The sequence below is a fragment of the Natator depressus genome, chromosome 6 (assembly GCF_965152275.1).
Source record: "Natator depressus isolate rNatDep1 chromosome 6, rNatDep2.hap1, whole genome shotgun sequence".
Classification (NCBI taxonomy): Eukaryota; Metazoa; Chordata; order Testudines; family Cheloniidae; genus Natator; species Natator depressus.
Window position 1 is genome coordinate 2833850 of NC_134239.1, and position 20122 is coordinate 2853971.

At 61.2% G+C, this 20122-nt stretch overlaps 1 protein-coding gene and 1 long non-coding RNA gene across 2 annotated transcripts; one reads left to right on the forward strand and one right to left on the reverse strand.

Annotated features, from left to right (window-relative positions):
* The first annotated feature begins 883 nt into the window (after positions 1-883).
* Positions 884-8013, forward strand: MFAP4 (microfibril associated protein 4). The gene is made up of 6 exons (XM_074954260.1): positions 884-1171; positions 4496-4580; positions 4793-4953; positions 5223-5319; positions 6375-6557; positions 7710-8013. The coding sequence occupies exons 1-6, from the start codon at positions 1166-1168 to the stop codon at positions 7955-7957; spliced, it is 780 nt and encodes a 259-aa protein (XP_074810361.1). The 5' UTR covers positions 884-1165; the 3' UTR covers positions 7958-8013.
* Positions 8014-16535: 8522 nt separating this feature from the next.
* Positions 16536-19446, reverse strand: LOC141988482 (uncharacterized). The gene is made up of 3 exons (XR_012639759.1): positions 19026-19446; positions 18231-18624; positions 16536-17390 (listed from the first exon to the last, which is right to left on the reverse strand). It is a non-coding gene; the product is annotated as an uncharacterized LOC141988482 (long non-coding RNA).
* Positions 19447-20122: the final 676 nt, after the last annotated feature.

Consider the following 20122-nt stretch of genomic DNA (forward strand, 5'->3'; position numbering starts at 1 on the left):
TCATTCTAGGGCTGGCGCGATATTCCCTTCCTGGAGAAGGGAATTCAGGATCCCCTGGGTCCTGGCCAGTTCCCTGCTGCTGATCCGGGTCGGGGATGCAAAGGGTACTAGAGGGGAACACGTGCAGCTGTTCACATCTGGATGTGAGCCACAGACATTCCCCCCCCCTTCCCCCTTCCGCGTTCCCTGCAAGGCCCGGAGGTGTTGGAGGGGAGGCAAGGGGCGGGGGTGGGTTGGTTCAGACAGGACCCCGCTGGGTTACTTCCAGCCCTTGGTGAGCTTGTCCTTAAGCCAGACGCTGCCCGCTCCCATGGTTGAGCTGAAGGCTATATTAAAACCAGAGCTGAAGTTTAACCCTATAGGGGCTATGCTTTCGTATCCTCCCTTGACGAATAGAATCCGGGAGTCCTGGCTCCCAGCCCCCCTCCCACAACGCACTAAACCCCACTCCCCTCCCAGAGCTGGGGAGAGAACCCAGGTGTCCTGGCTCCCAGCCCCCCGTGCTCTAACCCACTAGACCCCACTCCCCTCCCAGAGCTGGGAGAGAACCCAGGAGTCCTGGCTACTAGGCCCCTGCTGTAACCCACTAGACCCCACTCCCCTCCCAGAGCTAGGAGAGAACCCAGGAGTCCTGGCCCCCAGCCCCGCCCCCCCCCCCCGCTCTAACCCACTAGACCCCACTCCCGTCCCAGAGCTAGGAGAGAACCCAGGAGTCCTGGCTCCCAGCCCCCCCTGCTCTAACCCACTAAATCCCACTCCCCTCCCAGGAGTCCTGGCTCCCAGCTGACCCTTGCAGTCCCCAAAAGGCGCCTCTGTCTCCGCCCCCGCTGGCCCAGGCCCCGGCCCGTTCACACGTGAGCTTGTGAACGGTGAACACTATGTTCGTGCCAAGCCGCCCGGAGGGCGTGGGTGTCCTTAGCTCAGGCCACGGCTGCGATTTCCCCCCCCCTTTCATTTCCTGCCAGATGTTGTGTTTACACACAGCCCCTGTGCCGCAATTTATAGCCTGTCAGCTGATCCCCTGCCTTTGGGGGTGTCTGGGGGGCGGGGAGCCGAGCGGAAAACACGGGAAGACGGGAGCCGAGCGAGCTGTGATCCAGGTCAGCTCCGGCCAGACAAGTCAGGGGCTGCGGGCCGGGACAGACGACAGGAAGCACCCGGCACCATGGAGGTAACTTGCACCCGGGGCGCTGGGGGGGGGCGGGCGGGCTGGAAAGTAGGGGGCCGAGGGAGCTAAGTGAGAACAGAGCCAGGCCGCGCCGTGTGTGGGATCGCACAAGCGCTCTGCCTCGGCAGATGGGTCTGTCTCGGCTCTGGCTGGTAGCAACCGCTCGAAACGCTCCTTGTCCGGCCAACCATCCCCTCCAGGGCTAGCTCGTGATCCCCAGACCCACCCAACCCGCTTCTCGCCCTTTCCGTCTAGCCACCCCCACGCGGACCCCTGTCTGTCTGCCGAGCTGTCCCATAGCCCCCTTCTCTCTACCTATCCCATAACCCCCTCCCGTCCACCTATCCCATAACCCCCTTCTTTTTATCTATCCCATAACCCCCTCCCGTCTACCTATCCCATAACCCCCTCCCGTCTACCTATCCCATAACCCCTTCCATCTACCAATCCCATAACCCTCTTCTCTTTATCTATCCCATAACCCCTTCCCATTTACCTATCCCATAACCCCCTCCCGTCTACCTATCCCATAACCCCCTTCTTTTTATCTATCCCATAACCCCCTCCCATCTACCTATCCCATAACCCCCACTCTTTATCTGTCTAGCCCCATAATCCCCTTCTCTCTACTTATGCCATAACCCTCTCTTTTTATCTGTCTAGCCCCATAACCCCCTCCCATCTACCTATCCCATAACCCCCTTCTCTCTACCCCCTTCTCTCTACCTATCCCATAACCCCCTCCTGTCTACCTATCCTATAACCCTCTTCTCTTTATCTATCCCATAACCCCTCCCGTCTACCTATCCCATAACCCCCTTCTCTCTACCCCCTTCTGTCTACCTATTCCATAACCCCCTCCTGTCTACCTGTCCTATAACCCCCTTCTCTTTATCTATCCCATAACCCCTCCCGTCTACCTATCCCATAACCCCCTTCTCTCTACCCCCTTTTGTCTACCTATTCCATAACCCCCTCCTGTCTACCTGTCCTATAACCCCCATCTCTTTATCTATCCCATAACCCCTTCTCTCTACCTATCCCATAACCCCCTCCCATCTGCCTATCCCATAATCCCTTCCATCTACCTATCCCATAACCCCCACTCTTTATCTGTCTAGCCCCATAATCCCCTTCTCTCTACCTATGCCATAACCCTCTCTTTTTATCTGTCTAGCCCCATAACCCCCTTCTCTCTACCTATCCCATAACCCCCTTCCATCTACCTATCCCATAACCCCCTTCTTTCTACCTATCTAGCCCCATAATCCCCTTCTCTCTACCTATCATATAACCCCCTTTTTTATCTATCTACCTAGCTACACCCATAATCCCCTTCTATCTATCCCATAACCCCCTTCTATCTATCTATCTATCTATCTATCTATCTATCTATCTCTTTTTTGGTCATTCAGGTTCTGTAATTTCCACATTGGAGTGTTGCTCTTTTAACACTTCTGAAAGCCTGTTCCACACCTCGTCCCTCTCTGATTTTGGAAGGCACTTCAGATTCTTAAACCTTGGGTCGAGTGCTGTAGCGATCTTTAGAAATCTCACATTGGTACCTTCTTTGCGTTTTCTGTCAAATCTGAAGTGGAAGTGTTCTTAAAACAAGCCATGTGTGCTGGGTCATCATCCGAGACTGCTTTAACATGAAATATGGCAGAATACGGGTATAATAGAGCAGGAGACCAACAACTCTCCCGCAAGGGGTTCAGTCACAAATTTAATTAATGCATTATTTTTTTAACAAGCATCATCAGCATGGAAGCATGTCCTCTGGAATGGTGGCCAAAGCATGAAGGGACATACGAACGTTTAGTGTATCTGGCACGTAAATACCCTGCAACGCCGGCTACAACAGTGCCATGCGAACGCCTGATCTCACTTTCAGGTGACATTGCAAATAATAAGCCGGCAGCATTATCTCCCGTCAATGGAAACTAACTTGCCAAGCCGTCTGAGCGATTGGCTGACCAAGAAGTAGGACTCAGTGGACTTGTAGGCTGTGAAGTTTTCCATTGCTTTGTTTTTGAGTGCAGTTATATAACAAAAAAAATCTATATTTGTAAGTTGCACTTTTACGATAAAGAGATCGCACTTCAGTACCCGTATGAGGTGAACGGAAAAATACTGTTTCTTTTGTTTATCATTTTTACAGTGCAAATATTTGTAATCAAAAATAATAATATAAAGTGAGCCCTGTACACTTTGTATTCTTTATTGTAACTGAAATCAATATATTTGAAAATGTAGAAAAACATCCAAAAATATGCAATAAAGCTCAATGGGTATTCTATTGTTTAACAGTGCGATTAATCCCAACTGATATTTTTAATTCATTTAACATTTAACTCATTTTTTGAGTTAATCACTTGAGTTAACTGCCATTAATCGACAGCCCTAGTTATTTGACCTCTATATTTGGCCCTGGTGCGACCACTGCATCCAGTTCTGGCGCCCACAATCCAAGAAGGATGGGTCAGAGAAGAGCCATGGGATTGACGAATGGTTTAGAAACCATCCTTAATAGTGAGAGACTCCAGGAGCTCAGTCTATGTAGCTTAGCAAAGAGAAGGTCCACGGGTGACTTGATCCCGGTCCATAAATACCGACATCGGGAACAGGTATTTATTAATGGGCTCTTCAATCTAGCAGAGAAAGATCTACCACAGTCCAATGGCTGGAAGTTGAAGCTCGACAAATTCCAAGGGGAAATAAAGCATCCATTTTTCGCAGGGAGGGGAATGAACCATTGGGAAGTGAACATTTGGAAATGAAACTGTGAATTTAAGTGAGGCCATTCTGTGACAGTCAGAGTCCAGCCACCTCAAGGGGCGAACAGGACCCCCCAGAACAAGCAACAGAGTCAGCTGCTTGTATACCACATCAATGGATGCCCAGTGGGTCTTTATGGAAGCGCGTCACGTTCGGAACCGAAGGGTCGTGCGGAGCTCTGTAGCCGGGTGACGGCAATTCACGGATGCAGGGGTATATGTGACGAAGCATGTAGCTATACCCATGGTGCAGTGAGTGACCCAAGTGGACTGAGACCTGGGGGCAGGTTTCACTCCTTCTAGGGGGGAAGAACCAGAGAGGAAACGTCCTAGGGTCTTACTGGTCTGGGTGAGCCCCAAACATCACCAATTCCCAGGCCAAAAGCTTTGTGGGACTATACATTAAATCTCTATGCGGAGGAGGGGAATCTGGGGCTCTGAACCCCGTGATCTCAGAGCAGGGAGAGGGTCTGACTCTGGGGTCCCCCATTTTTACTCTAGATGAAGGTCCCTTCCTCACTCGGTGTCTCTCTCTCTCCGGCTGCTACAGGCGTCCTCGCTGGTCCATTTCCCACTGCTTCTCTTCCTCCTGGCGTGGGTGTCCATGACCGATGGCCAAGCCATCAACGCTGAAGGTAAGTCCCACCCCAAGCCCGTTCCCCGCTGTGCGTATCCTGCCCTGTCACCCGCTAGTGGCTGGGCGGGGCATAGAGGGCCAGGAGGCGGCTGCTGCCCCCTAGAGGAGCGATGTGGGGCTGCTAGAGGCAGAGGTGGAGAATTCGATCCCAGCGCAGGACACATCGGGGAACAGGGGCAGGGTCTGGCTAATGCTCTCTCCGCTGGGCAGCTCAGCAGAAGTTGTGTGCGGACGAATCCTTTCCCCTGGACTGTGAGGATGTCTACGACCAGGGATCAGAGACGGACGGCGTCTATCTGATCTACCCGGCTGGCCCCAACATCCCCGTGCCGGTCTACTGCGACATGACCACGGACGACGGGAAGTGGACGGTGCGTAGCATCGTTAAGAGCCAGGGGTGTGCCCCCCGCCCCGCTCTAACCACCAGACCCCTCTTCCCTCCCAGAGCCGGGGATAGAACCCAGGAGTCCCAGGTGGGTCCCCTGCCCCACTCCCCACTGGAGAGCTCTGTCTCTGATTGGCTCAGCCCATAGATCCATTATCCATAGAGGTTTCAGGCCATAAGGGACGTGCTGCCGGACCTAAGCCAAAGCCCCTGCCCCGGGGGTCTGACCCCGCTCTCTCTCCATCATGCCGCCAGGTCTTCCAGAAGCGCTTCAACGGCTCGGTCAGCTTCTTCCGGGGCTGGAACGACTATCGGTTCGGGTTCGGCAGGGCCGACAGCGAATACTGGCTGGGTAGGTGATGGGACAGGGGCCCCGGCCCCACAGCCAGCTGGGTCAACCTCCCGCCACCCGCTCATCCTACCAGTCCTAGCCTCTGCCACGCCGCCCCTCCATCCGTCCATCTCTCTGTGCCTGTCCACCCCCACCTCATCTAACCTACCATCCACCCCCACATGCCCGCACCCATCCACCCACCCCCACATATCTCTTCATCCATCCATCCATCCACCCTCACCTACACACCCCTCAGCCAGCCAGCCCCACACACCCATCCATCCATCCACCCCCATACCTCTCTACCCATCCATCCACCCCCACACACCCCTCTATCCATCCATCCATCCATCCACCCCCGAACCCCTCCTTTCATCCATCCACCCCCACCTCATCTAACCTACCATCCACCCCCCATGCCCCCACCCATCCACCCACCCCAACATATCTCTTCATCCATCTATCCATCCACCCTCACCTACACACCCCTCCAGCCAGCCAGCCCCACACACCCATCCATCCATCCACCCCCATACCTCTCTACCCATCCATCCACCCCCACACACCCCTCTATCCATCCATCCACCCATCCCCACACACCCCTCTATCCATCCATCCATGCATCCATCCACCACCACATATCTCTTTATCCATCCATCCATCCACGCCCACCTGCCCCCCTCTATCCATCCATCCACCCCCACATATCTCTTTATCCATCCATCCATCCACGCCCACCTGCCCCCCTCTATCCATCCATCCACCCCCAGCTACACACCCCTCCATCCACCCATCCACCCCCCACACACCCCCCACCCAGCCAGCCAGCCATCCCTACACACTCCTTCATCCATCCATCCATCCCCAAATACCGCTCCATCTATTCACCCCCATTCCCATTCTCTTCCCTCTCTCCTGTCCCCGGCTTCCCTGTTCCAGCCCCAAGAGCCACCCAGATGCTCTGGTGGACAGCAGCCCCCCAACACACATACACCCCCCTTCCCGCACCCTCCAGATTAACTCTTTCCCTGCTGGATCCTCACACGTGCTCCCCGCCCTGCCCTGCCCCGCAGGCCTGCAGAACATCTACCTCCTGACCCTGAAGCGGAAGTACGAGCTGCGGGTGGACCTGGAGGACTTTGAGAACAACACGGCCTGGGCCAAGTACATGGATTTCTCCCTGTCGCCCCATGCTATCAGCGCCGAGGAGGACGGCTACACCCTGCACGTGGGGAGCTTCACCGATGGCGGGGCAGGTGAGAGAACCCAGCTGTCCGGGCATGTGGCCCACCGAACCCCATGCCCCTCCTGCAGGCAATGACTGAATCCAGGGTTCCTGATCCCCACCTCCCTCATTTAAACCACTAGCCCCCACTCCCCTCCCAGAGCCGGGGACAGAACCCAGGAGTCCTGGCTCCCAGCCCCCACACGCTCTAACCCCTAGACCCCACTCCTCTCCCAGAGCTGAGGACAGAACCCAGGAGTCCTGGCTCCCAGCCCCCACACGCTCTAACCCCTAGACCCCACTTCCCTCCCAGAGCCGGGGACAGAACTCAGGAGTCCTGGCTCCCAGCCCCCACACGCTCTAACCCCTAGACCCCACTCCCCTCCCAGAGCTGGGGACAGAACCCAGGAGTCCAGGCCCTCAGCCTCCCTGCTCTAACCCACTAGACCCCACTCCTCTCCCAGAGCTGAGGACAGAACCCAGGAGTCCTGGCTCCCAGCCCCCACATGCTCTAACCCCTAGACCCCACTCCTCTCCCAGAGCTGAGGACAGAACCCAGGAGTCCTGGCTCCCAGCCCCCACACGCTCTAACCCCTAGACCCCACTCCCCTCCCAGAGCCGGGGACAGAACTCAGGAGTCCTGGCTCCCAGCCCGCACACTCTCTAACCCCTAGACCCCACTCCTCTCCCAGAGCTGGGGACAGAACCCAGGAGACCCTGCACTGATGAGGGAGTCAATGTTAGTCTCCTCTGAATCAAATCTCCACCTGCCCTGCCCCAGAGGTGGCTGCATCTCAGCCCCGAGTGAGCCATCTCTGGACAGCGTCATGTGCAGCTATTCTCCAGCTGCCCTGCCCCAGAGGTGGCTGCATCTTAGTGCTGGGGCTTGTCATCCTGACACTCAGAGCCCTGACGCGCCCCCCCCTCCGCCCTGCCCCAGCCCACCCCCATCCCCACTGCCCTGTGAGCGCAATCCCACAGCCACCCGAGGCAGAGGGACCCGTGCCCGCTGACGCAGCCGCTTGGCAACCCCGAGCGCCGGGGGGGGGGGGCATCCCCGGGGCCCTCCTGAATGACCCTCTCGCCGGCCAAAAACCACCCAGGGCAGGGCAGTCCCCGGCCGGCCGCCCCCCCAGCCGAGATAGAGACGCCCCGTCTCACCCGCCCCCTCTCCCCCACCCAGGCGACTCCTTGTCCTACCACACCGGGCAGAAGTTCTCCACCTTCGACCGCGACCAGGACCTGTACGTGCAGAATTGCGCGGCCCTCTCCTCCGGCGCCTGGTGGTTCAAAAGCTGCCACTTCTCCAACCTCAACGGCTTCTACCTGGGGGGGGCCCACCTCTCCTACGCCAACGGCCTCAACTGGGCCCAGTGGAAAGGCTTCTACTACTCGCTCCGCAAGAGCGAGATGAAGATCCGGCGCATCTGAGCCGCCTCCCCCCGCGCCCTCTCGCCGGGAGCGGGGCCCAGGGAGCCCGGTGGAGTTCGGGGGAAGGGATTGGGGGGTGGGGGGTGGGCGAAACGGGGTCAGAGGGGGGAGCAGGATGGAGCCCGGAGGAGCGGGGTGCTGTGGGGAAACGGGCTTTTATTATATCGGACTGGGGACGTGAGTTCGAATCCTGGCTCGGGCGACCCGGCGCCGCAAGACCGGTCCGGTCTCAGGGGTCGGAGGAGGGGCAGCAGGGGGCTGCGGGGCGGGAGTGGGCGGCACCGGCGGAGGGAAGGGGGAAGCCCAGGGCGGGGCTGGCGGGGGGCTGCGGGGCGGGAGTGGGGGGCACCGGCGGAGGGAAGGGGGAAGCCCAGGGCGGGGCTGGCAGGGGGCTGCGGGGCGGGAGTGGGGGGCGCCGGCGGAGGGAAGGGGGAAGCCCAGGGCGGGGCTGGCGGGGGGCTGCGGGGCGGGAGTGGGGGGCACCGGCGGAGGGAAGGGGGAAGCCCAGGGCGGGGCTGGCGGGGGGCTGCGGGGCGGGAGTGGGGGGCGCCGGCGGAGGGAAGGGGGAAGCCCAGGGCGGGGCTGGCAGGGGGCTGCGGGGCGGGAGTGGGGGGCGCCGGCGGAGGGAAGGGGGAAGCCCAGGGCGGGGCTGGCAGGGGGCTGCGGGGCGGGAGTTGGAGGCACCGGCGGAGGGAACGGGGAAGCCCAGGGCGGGGCTGGCAGGGGGCTGTGGGCGGGAGTGGGGGGCACCGGCGGAGGAAAGGGGGAAGCCCAGGGCGGGGCTGGCAGGGGGCTGCAGGGCGGGAGTGGGGGGCACTGGCGGAGGGAAGGGGGAAGCCCAGGGCGGGGCTGGCAGGGGGCTGTGGGCGGGAGTGGGGGGCACCGGCGGAGGAAAGGGGGAAGCCCAGGGCGGGGCTGGCGGGGGGCTGCAGGGCAGGAGTGGGGGGCACTGGCGGAGGGAAGGGGGGAGCCCAGGGCGGGGCTGGCAGGGGGCTGTGGGGCGGGACTGGGGGGCACCCATCCAAGAGGCTGGCTGCTACCCCCTTGTGCCCCACTCTCTGTCCCCTAATAAAACTCCGTTCCTTGAGGCTCCTCTCTGGCTCTTTGCAGGATGCGGGTGGGGGGAGGATGCCCGGGGTGACCCTAACCCCGATCCCTGCCAGAACACGCGGGGTCCCCCCATCCTTATTCCACCCCCGATACTCTCCCCTCCCCCAACAGGTCTTGGCGTGACTCCAGGTCTCAGTTCAGGCCTGCATTGGGGGGTGGGGGATCCTGGGGGCACTGCCGCTCCAGATGCCTGGGTCCCATCCTGTCGCTCCCTGATGGGGCTGAGGGCACTGCCTTCCCGGACGCCTGGGTCCCATCCCCTTATTCCCAGAGGGGGTAGGGGGCACTCCCATCCCGGACGCCTGGGTCCCATCCCCTCGCTCTCTGCCCCCACTGGAACCCCATGTCAGGGTTAGGGGGCTCAAAGACCTGTTAGCCAGGGCAGGGAGAGGGGGACAGGGGGATGGCCCAGGGCTGGGGGGCTGAAGGCAGCACAGAGAGTCACAAGTCTCGATCCTGCCTTTCCCACAGCCCAGTCCCAGAGGGGCCTGGGACAGACTTTGTCCCACAATGCATTGCAAACTACCCAGCAACCCTTTCTGCAGGGAGCTCTCTGGAGAGGCATCACCACTACCCCACAATGCTTTGCGGCACGTGTGTCCTTGTGACTGCACCCCTGAGAGAGAGGGGCTGGGCTTGGTCCCACAATGCATTGCAAATTAAGCCCCATTCCCAGGTGAGCATCGCTAGCCTCCCACAATGCACCTGGGCATTGGCTACGGGGCTTCGTCCCACACTGTGCCGCACATTACCCAGCAGCCTTTGCTGCCTTGCCCTGAACAGGGCCGCATTGCGAGCCTCCCACAATGCATTGCAAACCACCCAGCAGCCCTTGCTGGGCAGCCACATCCAGGGGACCGTCGCTAGCAGCCCACAATGCACTGCATGGCGCCGCTCCCTTCCCTACCCCCAGTGGTGTCGTGGGGCTCAGAGCCCTGCCCCCCCTCCATGCCATCCTCCCGCCAGCCCCCGGGCCAAAAAAATCTCACTCCAACTGGGGGAAGGGGACTGACCTGCTCAGGGGGGCAGGGCACGGGACATGGGGCCTGTCCCCTCCAGGGGGCGCTAGATCCCAGCGCTAGGCGCTGCACAAACACCCGTCTGGTCTGCCCTAGAGCAGGCGAAGCCAGAGGGAAGAGACCAAAGAACCGGGAAGCCCCTGGCACTGGCGCGGGGCTCGGATCCCCGGGCAGGGACTGGGCGGCGTGAACCTGCTCCACACACACGCTCGCTCGCGGGGGTGACTCATGGGACACCCCCCGACTTCCCCGTGCACCGGAGAGCGGAGCTGGGTGGAACTAACCACGGCGAAAGGCAAATAGCCACAGTCCACAAAAGGAGGCGGATCCCTCAGAGCCGGCGCCCCGCCAGTGGCCCCGTGTCCCAATCCCCACCCCCCACTGAGCCAGCCAATCCCATGCCCTGGGGCTTGATCAGAGCTGGCGCCCCCTAGAGGGGGAAGCCCCCATGTCCCATTCCCTGCCCCCCAAGCCAGCCAGTCCCCCCGGACCAGACCTAGATTTTTTTCCCCCCTCTTGGCTCATGTCTCAGGTTCCTTGCTTGACTTTCCAGCCCTTGTGCCCCCCGCTTCTAGATCCCAGAAGCCCCGGCTAATCCCTCCACACGTACCAGACCCCCCCACCACCACCCCCGGCCGCTGGCTGGGCCTGACTGGACACAGAGCCCTGCTGGGAAACAGCCACGCAGGAGAGGCTCTCCGAATATCGTCCACTACCTTAGGAGTGACACGAGGGGAAGGAGGGTGTTGTAGGGGAAGGTGCCCATATGGGCAGAGCTGGGGAGAGAACCCAGGCATCCTGGTTCCCAGTCCGCCCTTGGCTAACCCACCAGCCCCCACTCCCTCTTAGACCTGGGGAGAGAACCCAGGCGTCCTGGTTCCAGCCCCCTCTGGGCTAACCCACCAGCCCCCACTCCCCTCTCAGAGCTGGGATAGAACCCAGGCGTCCTGGTTCCCAGCCCCGCTGCTCTAACCCACCAGCCCCCATTCCCTTCCCAGAGCTGCGGAGAGAACCCAGGTGTCCTGGTTCCCAGCCCCGTCTGGGCTAACCCACCAGCCCCCCACTCCCCTCTCAGAGCTGCGGAGAGAACCCAGGCGTCCTGGCTCCCAGCCTCACTGTGGGGTGGGGGGCCCGGTGGCGGAGGGGGCGCAGCCCCAGGAGAGCAGGGCTGGCAGATCTGGGACGGGGCAGGCCTCAGAGCAGCCAGTCGGTGTCTGAACCTTCAGCCTCAGCACCTGCTGCTGGCCCCGGGGCCGGAATCCAGGGCACCGACCGCAAGACGCTGCCTGGCCCCGGGACGGGAGCCCAGCTCCTCTTTGCTGTTCTTCTCGGTCGGAGAGTCCCTCCCAGCCCCCGCTCTAACCCGCGAGCCCCCCACTGCTGTCCCAGAGCCGGGGGGAGAACCCAGGAGTCCTGGCTCCCAGCCCCGTCTGCTCTAACCACCCAGCCCCCCACTCCCCTCCCAGAGCCGGGGGGAGAACCAGGAGGTCCTGGCTCCCAGCCCCGCCTGCTCCAACCCACCAACCCCCACTCCCCTCCCAGAGCCGGGGAGAGAACCCAGGAGGTCCTGGCTCCCAGCCCACTCCCCCCGCTGGGACCCACCAGACGTGTCTAGACAGCTGTAGTTCCCTGGCTCGCTGCGGTTATACCTGGCTCCCACCCAGGCCCGGCAGCCAAAGCGACCGCTTGAGGGATGAGCTCACTGCACGAGGGTCCTGGAGACACGGGGCCTCAGCCAGCCGCTCCGGCGAGCCTCAGCTGGGAGCCTGGCCTGTGTCCCTACGTGCCCCAGGGGGCTGCGGGTCGGGGCTGAGGGGCACCGGCAGAGCCAGGGGAGGGGGGAGCCCAGGACTGGGCCAGCAGGGGGCTGCGGGTCAGGACTGAGGGGCACCGGCAGAGCCGGGGCTGGACAGGAGCAATGGGCCCATCTAGCCCGGCCTCCCGCCTCCCTGCTAATCCTGTTCTATTTAACCTCAGTTCCCTGCCGCCGTTGCCTGTCCCAGGAGAGTATCTGACCCCTCCCTTGATCCCCTTCCCCCCCCCCCGGCTTTTCTCAGGTCCCCGGCTGGCTGCCCCTCATCCCGGTCTCTGGTCTCTCCGCAGCCCCTCCCCCTCGCGCCAGATCATATGGGGGCGGGGTGGCCATGGGGGAGCGTGGCCGTGGCAGGTCAGCCTGCCCTCCTGGACTCCCGTGTGGGGGGGGTCACTCGTCGCCCACCAGTGGGTGCTGTCAGCCGGGCACTGCTTCCAGAGGTGATGGGGGGAGGGGGGCATCCCGGACACCTGGGTCCCATCCAATCACTCCCCGGTGGTGGTGGGGGGGATCATCCCAGATGTCTGGGTCCCATCCAATCACTTCCCTGGGGAGCAGGATGCCCCGGATGCCTGGGTCCCATCCAATCTCTCCTCATAGAGCTGGGGGCACTGCTGACACCCAGACTCCAGGGTCTTATCCAATCACACCCGGGGCCGGGGGGGGCTTAGAGTGATGCCATCCCGGACGCCTGGGTCCCGTTCACTGCCTGGACTCTGGGAGCTCTGTGGGTCCCAATCCCGGATGCCTGGGTTCTATTCCTCATCCTGGACTCTCCCCCTGCAGCGTCTATGACCCTGCCCTGCACATGGTCCTACTGGGGGCCCCTGTGCTGTCGGCCCCCGGCCATGGCGCTGTCTCCGTCCCCATGAGCCAGATCACCCCCCACCCACCCTGCAACGCCGTCTTCCGAGCCAGCGAGAACGCTGCTGCAGCTCCAGACCCCCGCCAACCTCACCCCCAGTGCGCGGCCCGTCTGCCCCCCGGATGCCGGGGTTCGATTCCCCCCGGGCACCTGGTGCTGGGGCACCGGCTGGGGGACATTTGCCAAGGAGGTGAGTCCGGACGCCTGGGTTCTCCGGGAAGCCAGTGGAATCTAAGGGTTAGAGCTGGGAGCGGGGGCGGGGGGCTGGGAGCCAGGACTCCTGGGTTCTATCCCTGGCTCTGCAAGGGGAGTGTGGGGGGGGGGGGTCTAGTGGTTAGAGCCAGGAATAGAACCCAGGTGTCCTGGCTCCCCTCCCCACCCCCGGAGCCCCGCAGGAGGTGTCCGTCCCGCTGGTGGACACCCCGACCTGCGAGGCCCTCAGCCTCCTGGGCTCCTCCAGACCCGCCGGGACCCGGCAGACCCAGGACGACATGCTCTGGGCTGGGTACCCCAAGGGGCAGAGAGACGCCTGCCCGGTGATGCCCCCCGGTGGCTGCTCCCTGTAACTGCATCCTCCTGCTCCTGCCCCCTCGCCCTCTAGTGGCTGCTCCCCATAACTGCAGCTTTCCTCCTGCTCCCTGCTCACTTCCCGCTCCCGCCTCACCACCCTGCCCCGCCCCAGCAGTTAACCCTTTAGTTCCAGGGCTGAAGGCCAGGGCATCACGAGTTCAATGCATTGCACTGTCTCTGGGAGGGATGACCCGGTGGGGGTGACATCAGTGTGATTGGAGGCCCCCTGGCTTGGGTGGGGGGAAGGGGGTCCCAGGTGGTTGGGGAAGGGGGGCCCCAGTTGGGTGGCAGAAGGAAAAGGAGTGACAGCCCTGGCTGGGTGACTAACTCCCCCCCTTTCTGTTTCAGGGTGACTCCGGGGGGCCCCTGGTCTGTCTATGGCGGGGAGCCTGGCCCCTGGCAGGGGTAGTGAGCTGGGGGTGGGGGACATGTGCGCGGCCCCCCAGCCGCCCGGGCTTTACAGCCGGGTCATCGCCCACAGCCACTGGGTACGGGAGCACGTCCCAGGTGCGCCCAGCGGGGTCGTGGGGATCGGAGACCCCAGCGCCCCCTGCAGTGCGAACCCAGGCGCCCTGCCCCTTCTGGCTGCTGCCGGCTGCAGGGAATGGGGTGGAGAGCCCATGAGGGGAACGCCATGCTGCAGGGTTATCCCAGGGCTGGGCTAGCAGGGGCTGCGGGTCGGGAGCGAGGGGCACCGGCAGGGCTGGGGGGGGCAGGGCTGGGCTGGCAGGGGGCTGCGGGTCAGGAGTGAGGGGCCCCAGCAGGGCTGGGGGGCAGGGCAGGGCTAGCAGGGGGCTGCGGGTCGGGAGCGAGGGGCACCGGCAGGGCTGGGCTAGCAGGGGGCTGCGGGTTGGGAGTGAGGGGCCCCGGCAGAGCTGGGGGGGCAGGGCTGGGCTGGCAGGGGGCTGCGGGTCGGGAGTGAGGGGCCCCCGGCAGAGCTGGGGGGCAGGGCTGGGCTGGCAGGGGGCTGCGGGTCGGGAGTGAGGGGCCCCGGCAGGGCTGGGGGAGCAGGGCTGGGCTGGCAGGGGGCTGCGGGGTCAGGGAGTGAGGGGCCCGGCAGGGCTGGGGGGCAGGGCTGGGCTAGTGGGGGGCTGCGGGTCAGGAGTGAGGGGCCCCGGCAGAGCTGGGGGGCAGGGCTGGGCCTAGCAGGGGCTGCGGGGTCGGGAGTGAGGGGCCCCGGCAGAGCTGGGGGGGCAGGGCTGGGCTAGCAGGGGGGCTGCGGGTCGGGAGTGAGGGGCCCCGGCAGGGCTGGGGGAGCAGGGGCTGGGCTAGCAGGGGCTGCGGGTCAGGAGTGAGGGGCCCTGGCAGGGCTGGGGGAGCAGGGCTGGGCTGGCAGGGGGCTGCGGGTCGGGAGTGAGGGGCCCCGGCAGAGCTGGGGGGCAGGGCTGGGTTAGCAGGGAGCTGCGGGTCAGGAGTGAGGGGCCCCGGCAGGGCTGGGGGGGCAGGGCTGGGCTAGCAGGGGGCTGCGGGTCAGGAGTGAGGGGCCCCGGCAGGGCTGGGGGGGCAGGGCTGGGCTAGTGGGGGGCTGCGGGTCAGGAGTGAGGGGCCCCAGCAGGGCTGGGGGGCAGGGCTGGGCTAGCAGGGGGCTGCGGGTCGGGAGTGAGGGGCCCCGGCAGGGCTGGGGGGCAGGGCTGGGCTAGCAGGGGGCTGCGGGTCAGGAGTGAGGGGCCCCGGCAGGGCTGGGGGGGCAGGGCTGGGCTAGCAGGGGGCTGCGGGTCGGGAGTGAGGGGCCCCGGCAGAGCTGGGGGGCAGGGCTGGGTTAGCAGGGAGCTGCGGGTCAGGAGTGAGGGGCCCCGGCAGAGCTGGGGGAGCAGGGCTGGGCTAGCAGGGGGCTGCGGGTCAGGAGTGAGGGGCCCTGGCAGGGCTGGGGGGCGTGGGATAAGGACAATTCCTTTTATCTCCTTCTGTTGTTTTTTTAATAACTGTTATTTGCTAATTGATATAATGATTGACTACTCACTGATGGGTTTCATGCCTTCCAATACCCCCCGGAGCGGTGACTCCCTGCGCGTCGTGTACGGCTACAAGGCCAACCAAAGCAGAGCTGTGCGGGGAGGAGACAAAAGGGGGGGGCTGGAGACACAAGCCTGTTGGTAATCAGACCCCCCCAGCCCGCGTGGAACAGGAAGACACGCACGGTTTGCTGCGGGCCGGGAAACCAGGTCCTTTTCAGTCGTGAATGTTTCCAAGGCAGAAATGGAATAAAATGAGCTATGTATGTCTACGGGCAGCGTGTGTGTGTGGGGGGGGGGTTCACAACCCGTGTGTGGTTCAGAATTAAGACCCACCCCGCCACGCTGAGCATGGCACTCATTCTGGGAGGTGGGGCGGGGGGCATTTGAAGCCAGGAGTCCCAGCTTTGGGGCCTCCAGCTTAAGTAGTGGTGCCTCAGTTTCCCCATTTTTGGAGGAAGCCTCTTCCCTCGCTCCACTCAAGTCTGCCCTGCGGGGGGGGGGGGGTACTTCTCCCCACCAAGCCAGAGGCAGCAGGTGCTGGAGCACTGCCAGGCCACTTGTCCAGATTATTTCCCATCATGCAACTTGACCTCTTTGTGCCCCTCCTTGGCACCCCCATTTCAAGTGTGTCTTTGATACAGGCTCCCTAACTGGGGGGGGGGGGAGGAGGGCAGTCATACGCCCCCTGGGTTAGACCTTCACTGGGCAGCTGGCCAACTTATCCCCTGTCTTACAGATGTTGCATCTCAGGGCACTGGGATTCATCACCGGGGTCTACCCATCCTGCCCTCATCCCCAAGAACGACTGAAACCCTTCACACCCAGTGGGTAGCAACAGAATGTGAATAGGGAAACTGAGTCACGCAGCGCAGGCTTCAAAATTGCCCTCTAGCATTACAGTACCTCTGCAACCACCATTCAAGCCAGTCCCAAGCTGTCCCCACCGACCAACCTCAATCACAGCTGCACTACTTATTTCCAAGAGTGAATGTTTTCAACACTTTATGCCACTGAAGCAAATAAAATATCCAGTAAACATTTAACAACCGATGGCCGAGGGCTGGTGTCTGCTTTGCTTTTCCCTTAGCTTCCTTTGCTCTGCAGAATCAAACTCCACCTTTACTCCTGGACAGAGGGATTTACACGATACATATTTTAAAAAAAAAACTAAGGAAATTCTCAGCCAAAAAACTTTGTGATGGTGAATAAAGTCAATAAATTGATAACCCTAGACTTTGGATCCTTGCTGTCTAATTTTATTTCATCTCATTTGGTTTCCACTGACGAATACAGTCATTCTTTATCTACAGACATGGTGTAGGGGTTAAAAAAAAACCAGTGGGTACAGTAGATTTGATATTCCCCAGTTGAGATGTGGATAAATGCCATATACCCCAAATGAGAACTCCCTTTCCCCACGTTTATCCTTGAAGACACTATTGATAGCTAGGAAGCGGTATCTTGTTGGAAGACCCTGCCTTTCTGCAAATAAAAGGAAATTTCAAGACAAAAACTTTGTGATGCGAAAGATGTAGTTATTGATCCTTACATTCAAAGTCCATTTGAGATGTACATTTAGCAGGAGGTTTTGCCATTAGAAGAAAGATCCTTTTAGGCAGAGAATTCCTTCTTTAAAAAACTACGCAAATTGCCAGGAATATTGGGCTAGAGGGGCCAGGTTGTTGAGGAAGAACGGGCAAGAAAAAAAGGGCAGGCGTGTTGCCTTATATATCAGAAATGGCTGTACTAGTTCTGAGGTCCAGAGGGATCCCTGTTGAAAGCCTCTGGGTGAAGGTAAAATCGGGGGAGGCTGGAAACTGGGGACAAGGTCATGGTAGGGGTCTACTGTAGACCACCAAATCAGGAGGTGGAAGAGACATTTCGAGAACAACTCACGAAAGATCCCAAGCACAAGACCTGGTAGGAATGGGGGCCATGAGCCACCCAAGCCAGCCGCTGGAAAAGTAACACAAAACAGCCAATAAGTTCTTGGCATGTGCTGGAGACAACTCTTCTTGGCACTGGTGAGGTTTCAGCTGACATCCTGTGTCCAAGTCTGGGCACTGCACGCTCAGAAAGATGAGGACAAATTGGAGCGAGTCTGGAGGAGAGCAACAGAAATGAGCAGAGGTTTAGGAACTACCTGAAAGGGGGTTCCAAAGAGGATGGCCCTAGACTGTTCTCAGTGGTAGCAGATGACAGAACGAGGAGTAATGGTCTCAAGTTGCAGTGGGGGAGATTTAGGTTGGATATTAGGAAAAACTTTTTCGCTATGAGGGTGGTGAAGCACTGGAATGCATTACCTAGGGAGGTGGTGGAATCTCCTTCCTTAGAAGTTTTTAAGGTCAGGCTTGACAAAGCCCTGGCTCGGATGATTTAGTCGGGGATCGGTCCTGCTTTGAGCAGGGGGTTGGACTAGATGACCTCCTGAGCTCACTTCCAACCCTGATCTTCTATGATTCTATGATTCTATGAACCCTGAGCTGTGAGGCAAGGTTGCAACCGTTGGGCATGTTTCCATATTGAGAAGAGAAGGTGGAGCGGGGACCTGAGAACAGGCATCAAAGATGTCAAAGATGCACAAAGAGGACAGAGCTCAGATGTTCTCCACGGGGAGGGCAAGAAGTAACGGGCTTCGTCTGAAGCAAGGGAGACTCGGATATTAGGGGAAACTTCCTAACTTTGAGGCTCCTTTAGCCCTGGAACAGGTGACCGAGGGAGGTGGTGGAATTCCCGTCACTGGGGGTTTTTAAGACCAGGTTGGGGACAAACACCTGTCAGGGCTGGTCTAGGGTTACTTGTCCGGCCTCAGCCCAGGGGATGGACTGGATGACCTTCCAAGGTCCCTTCCAGCCTGCGGTGCCTAGGGTCCTGTGATTAAAGTTGGTAGAGCGATTTGCCCGGCAAGGGGTTAGAGACGGGCATCTATCTTAGAACCCACCTGATGCTGGAAATGATGAGAAGCGCATCTTCTCTTAGGGCAACGGCCACCCTTGCCACTTGTGGTGGGTGTTGTGGAGCCGGCCTGAACGGACCTGCGACAATTGTCGCCCGAGCTGTTCCTAAGCGCCGCAAGCTACCGCTGCCTTCGCAGCCACGCCGGCCAGCGCCGTCGTGCCATGCGCCCTCGGGATTTGTGGTCTGCTGTCCCGCGGTGCCCCACGCAGCTGCTCCACCGTCCACAGGCTGGGACTTCTTGGGCTGTGCGTTGCAGGATTGGAATTGTAGGGGGGTTGGGGGTCAAACCGAATCGTTCCTGCGACTCCTTTTAGATCGGTTCAGCGCCGAGCCGGGATCAGCCGCGGCCGAACACCTCCATGGCAGATGCCCTCAGCCTGGAAAAGCGAGAGGCGCTACCCATCAGTTGTCGCCGGTCGGCCGACCCGCTGAGTGCTGAGGATCAGCCACCGGGTCTGCTCTGAGGGGCATGCTCTGCTGTGGAGAGGGGGCTGATGGCCTGGATCATGCACAGGAGGTTACTGGTGGATCTGAATGTCTTCTGTCCTCCTGCTATACTGGGGCTACAGATGGGACCCAGTCTCTGCCCCAGCCCACCCACCCACCCACAAGGCCTCAAGGGTCATCCGGAGAAGAGGGTATATCCCCATGACGCTCTGAGGCCTGGTTGACCACCATGGCAGGTTCCCCAATATTGGGATGGTCAACAAAGGTCCGTGATGCGGAGACCTTCCGAAATGCAGCCCAGGAGAAAAGGGACTTTTGCTTCCAAGCCCACCTGGGGACCAGCTTCTCCGGCAGCTCGTCCAGCTGCTGGAGCTGTTCACGGGGCCCCTGGGCGGTAGGAAGAAGCTCTTCAGTTCTGCTCTGAGCGCGGGCAGGGCCGTGCGGGCTGCGGAGCCTGAAGGGTGGACGGAGGGAGCTGGCGCTCAGGCTGGAAGCAGATCCCCCTCGCACCACAGCGACTTGCGGAGAGCTGCACGAGCCTTGGGCGGAGCTGGGGGATGGGCGGCTGGAAGCGTTCCTGGCTCTCGTTTTGGCTCCCTTCCTCGGAGACATGGGGCTGCATTCTCGGGAACAGCGTGTAGCACGCAGGAGGAAACAGAGACGCGCTTGAGGCTGGAGACAATTAGTCGTTGCAAGACTCCACCTGGTTCCCATCCCCGGCTCTGGGAGGGGAGTGGGGACTAGTGGGTTAGGGCTGGGAGCCAGGACTCCTGGGTTCTATCCCCAGCTCTGGGAGGGGAGTGGAGTCAGGTTCGAGGGGGGGCTGGGAGCCAGGACTCCTGGGTTCTATCCCCAGCTCTGGGAGGGGAGTGGGGTCTAGTGTGTTGGGGCAGTGGGGGCTGGGAGCCAGGACTCCTGGGTTCTCTCCCTGGCTCTGGGAGGGGAGTGGGGGCTGGTGGGTCAGAGCAGGGGGGCTGGGAGTCACAGCTACGCAGGACTGGAAGGGATCTCCCGGATTGTGTAGCCAAGTCCTTTGCTATCACAGGCCACCCCGTCCTATCCACCCCTTCAGAAACCGGCCACGCCCCGTCTTCGGCCTACTCAGGGCGTTGGCTCCCATTGGGAGGCTCTTCCAGACTCTGCCTCCCCTGGAGCCTTCTCCCCATTTCCAGGCCCACCGGTGCCAGCGCCTCCATGGCTCCCCCTCCCCTCCCACCGCGACATGCTCTGAATGAGCTGCCACCCCCCACCCCACCTCGGCCCTTGGTCCAGGCTAACAGAGCCCAGTGCCCTGAGTCTCCTCTCGTGAGGCTGGCGCTCCGGTACCCTGAGCACCCCAGCAGCTCCCCTGCACCTTGCCCAGCACAGGGGCCTCTTTGTCAAATGTGGGCACCAGGACTCCTGGGTTCTCTCCCCGGCTGTGGGAGG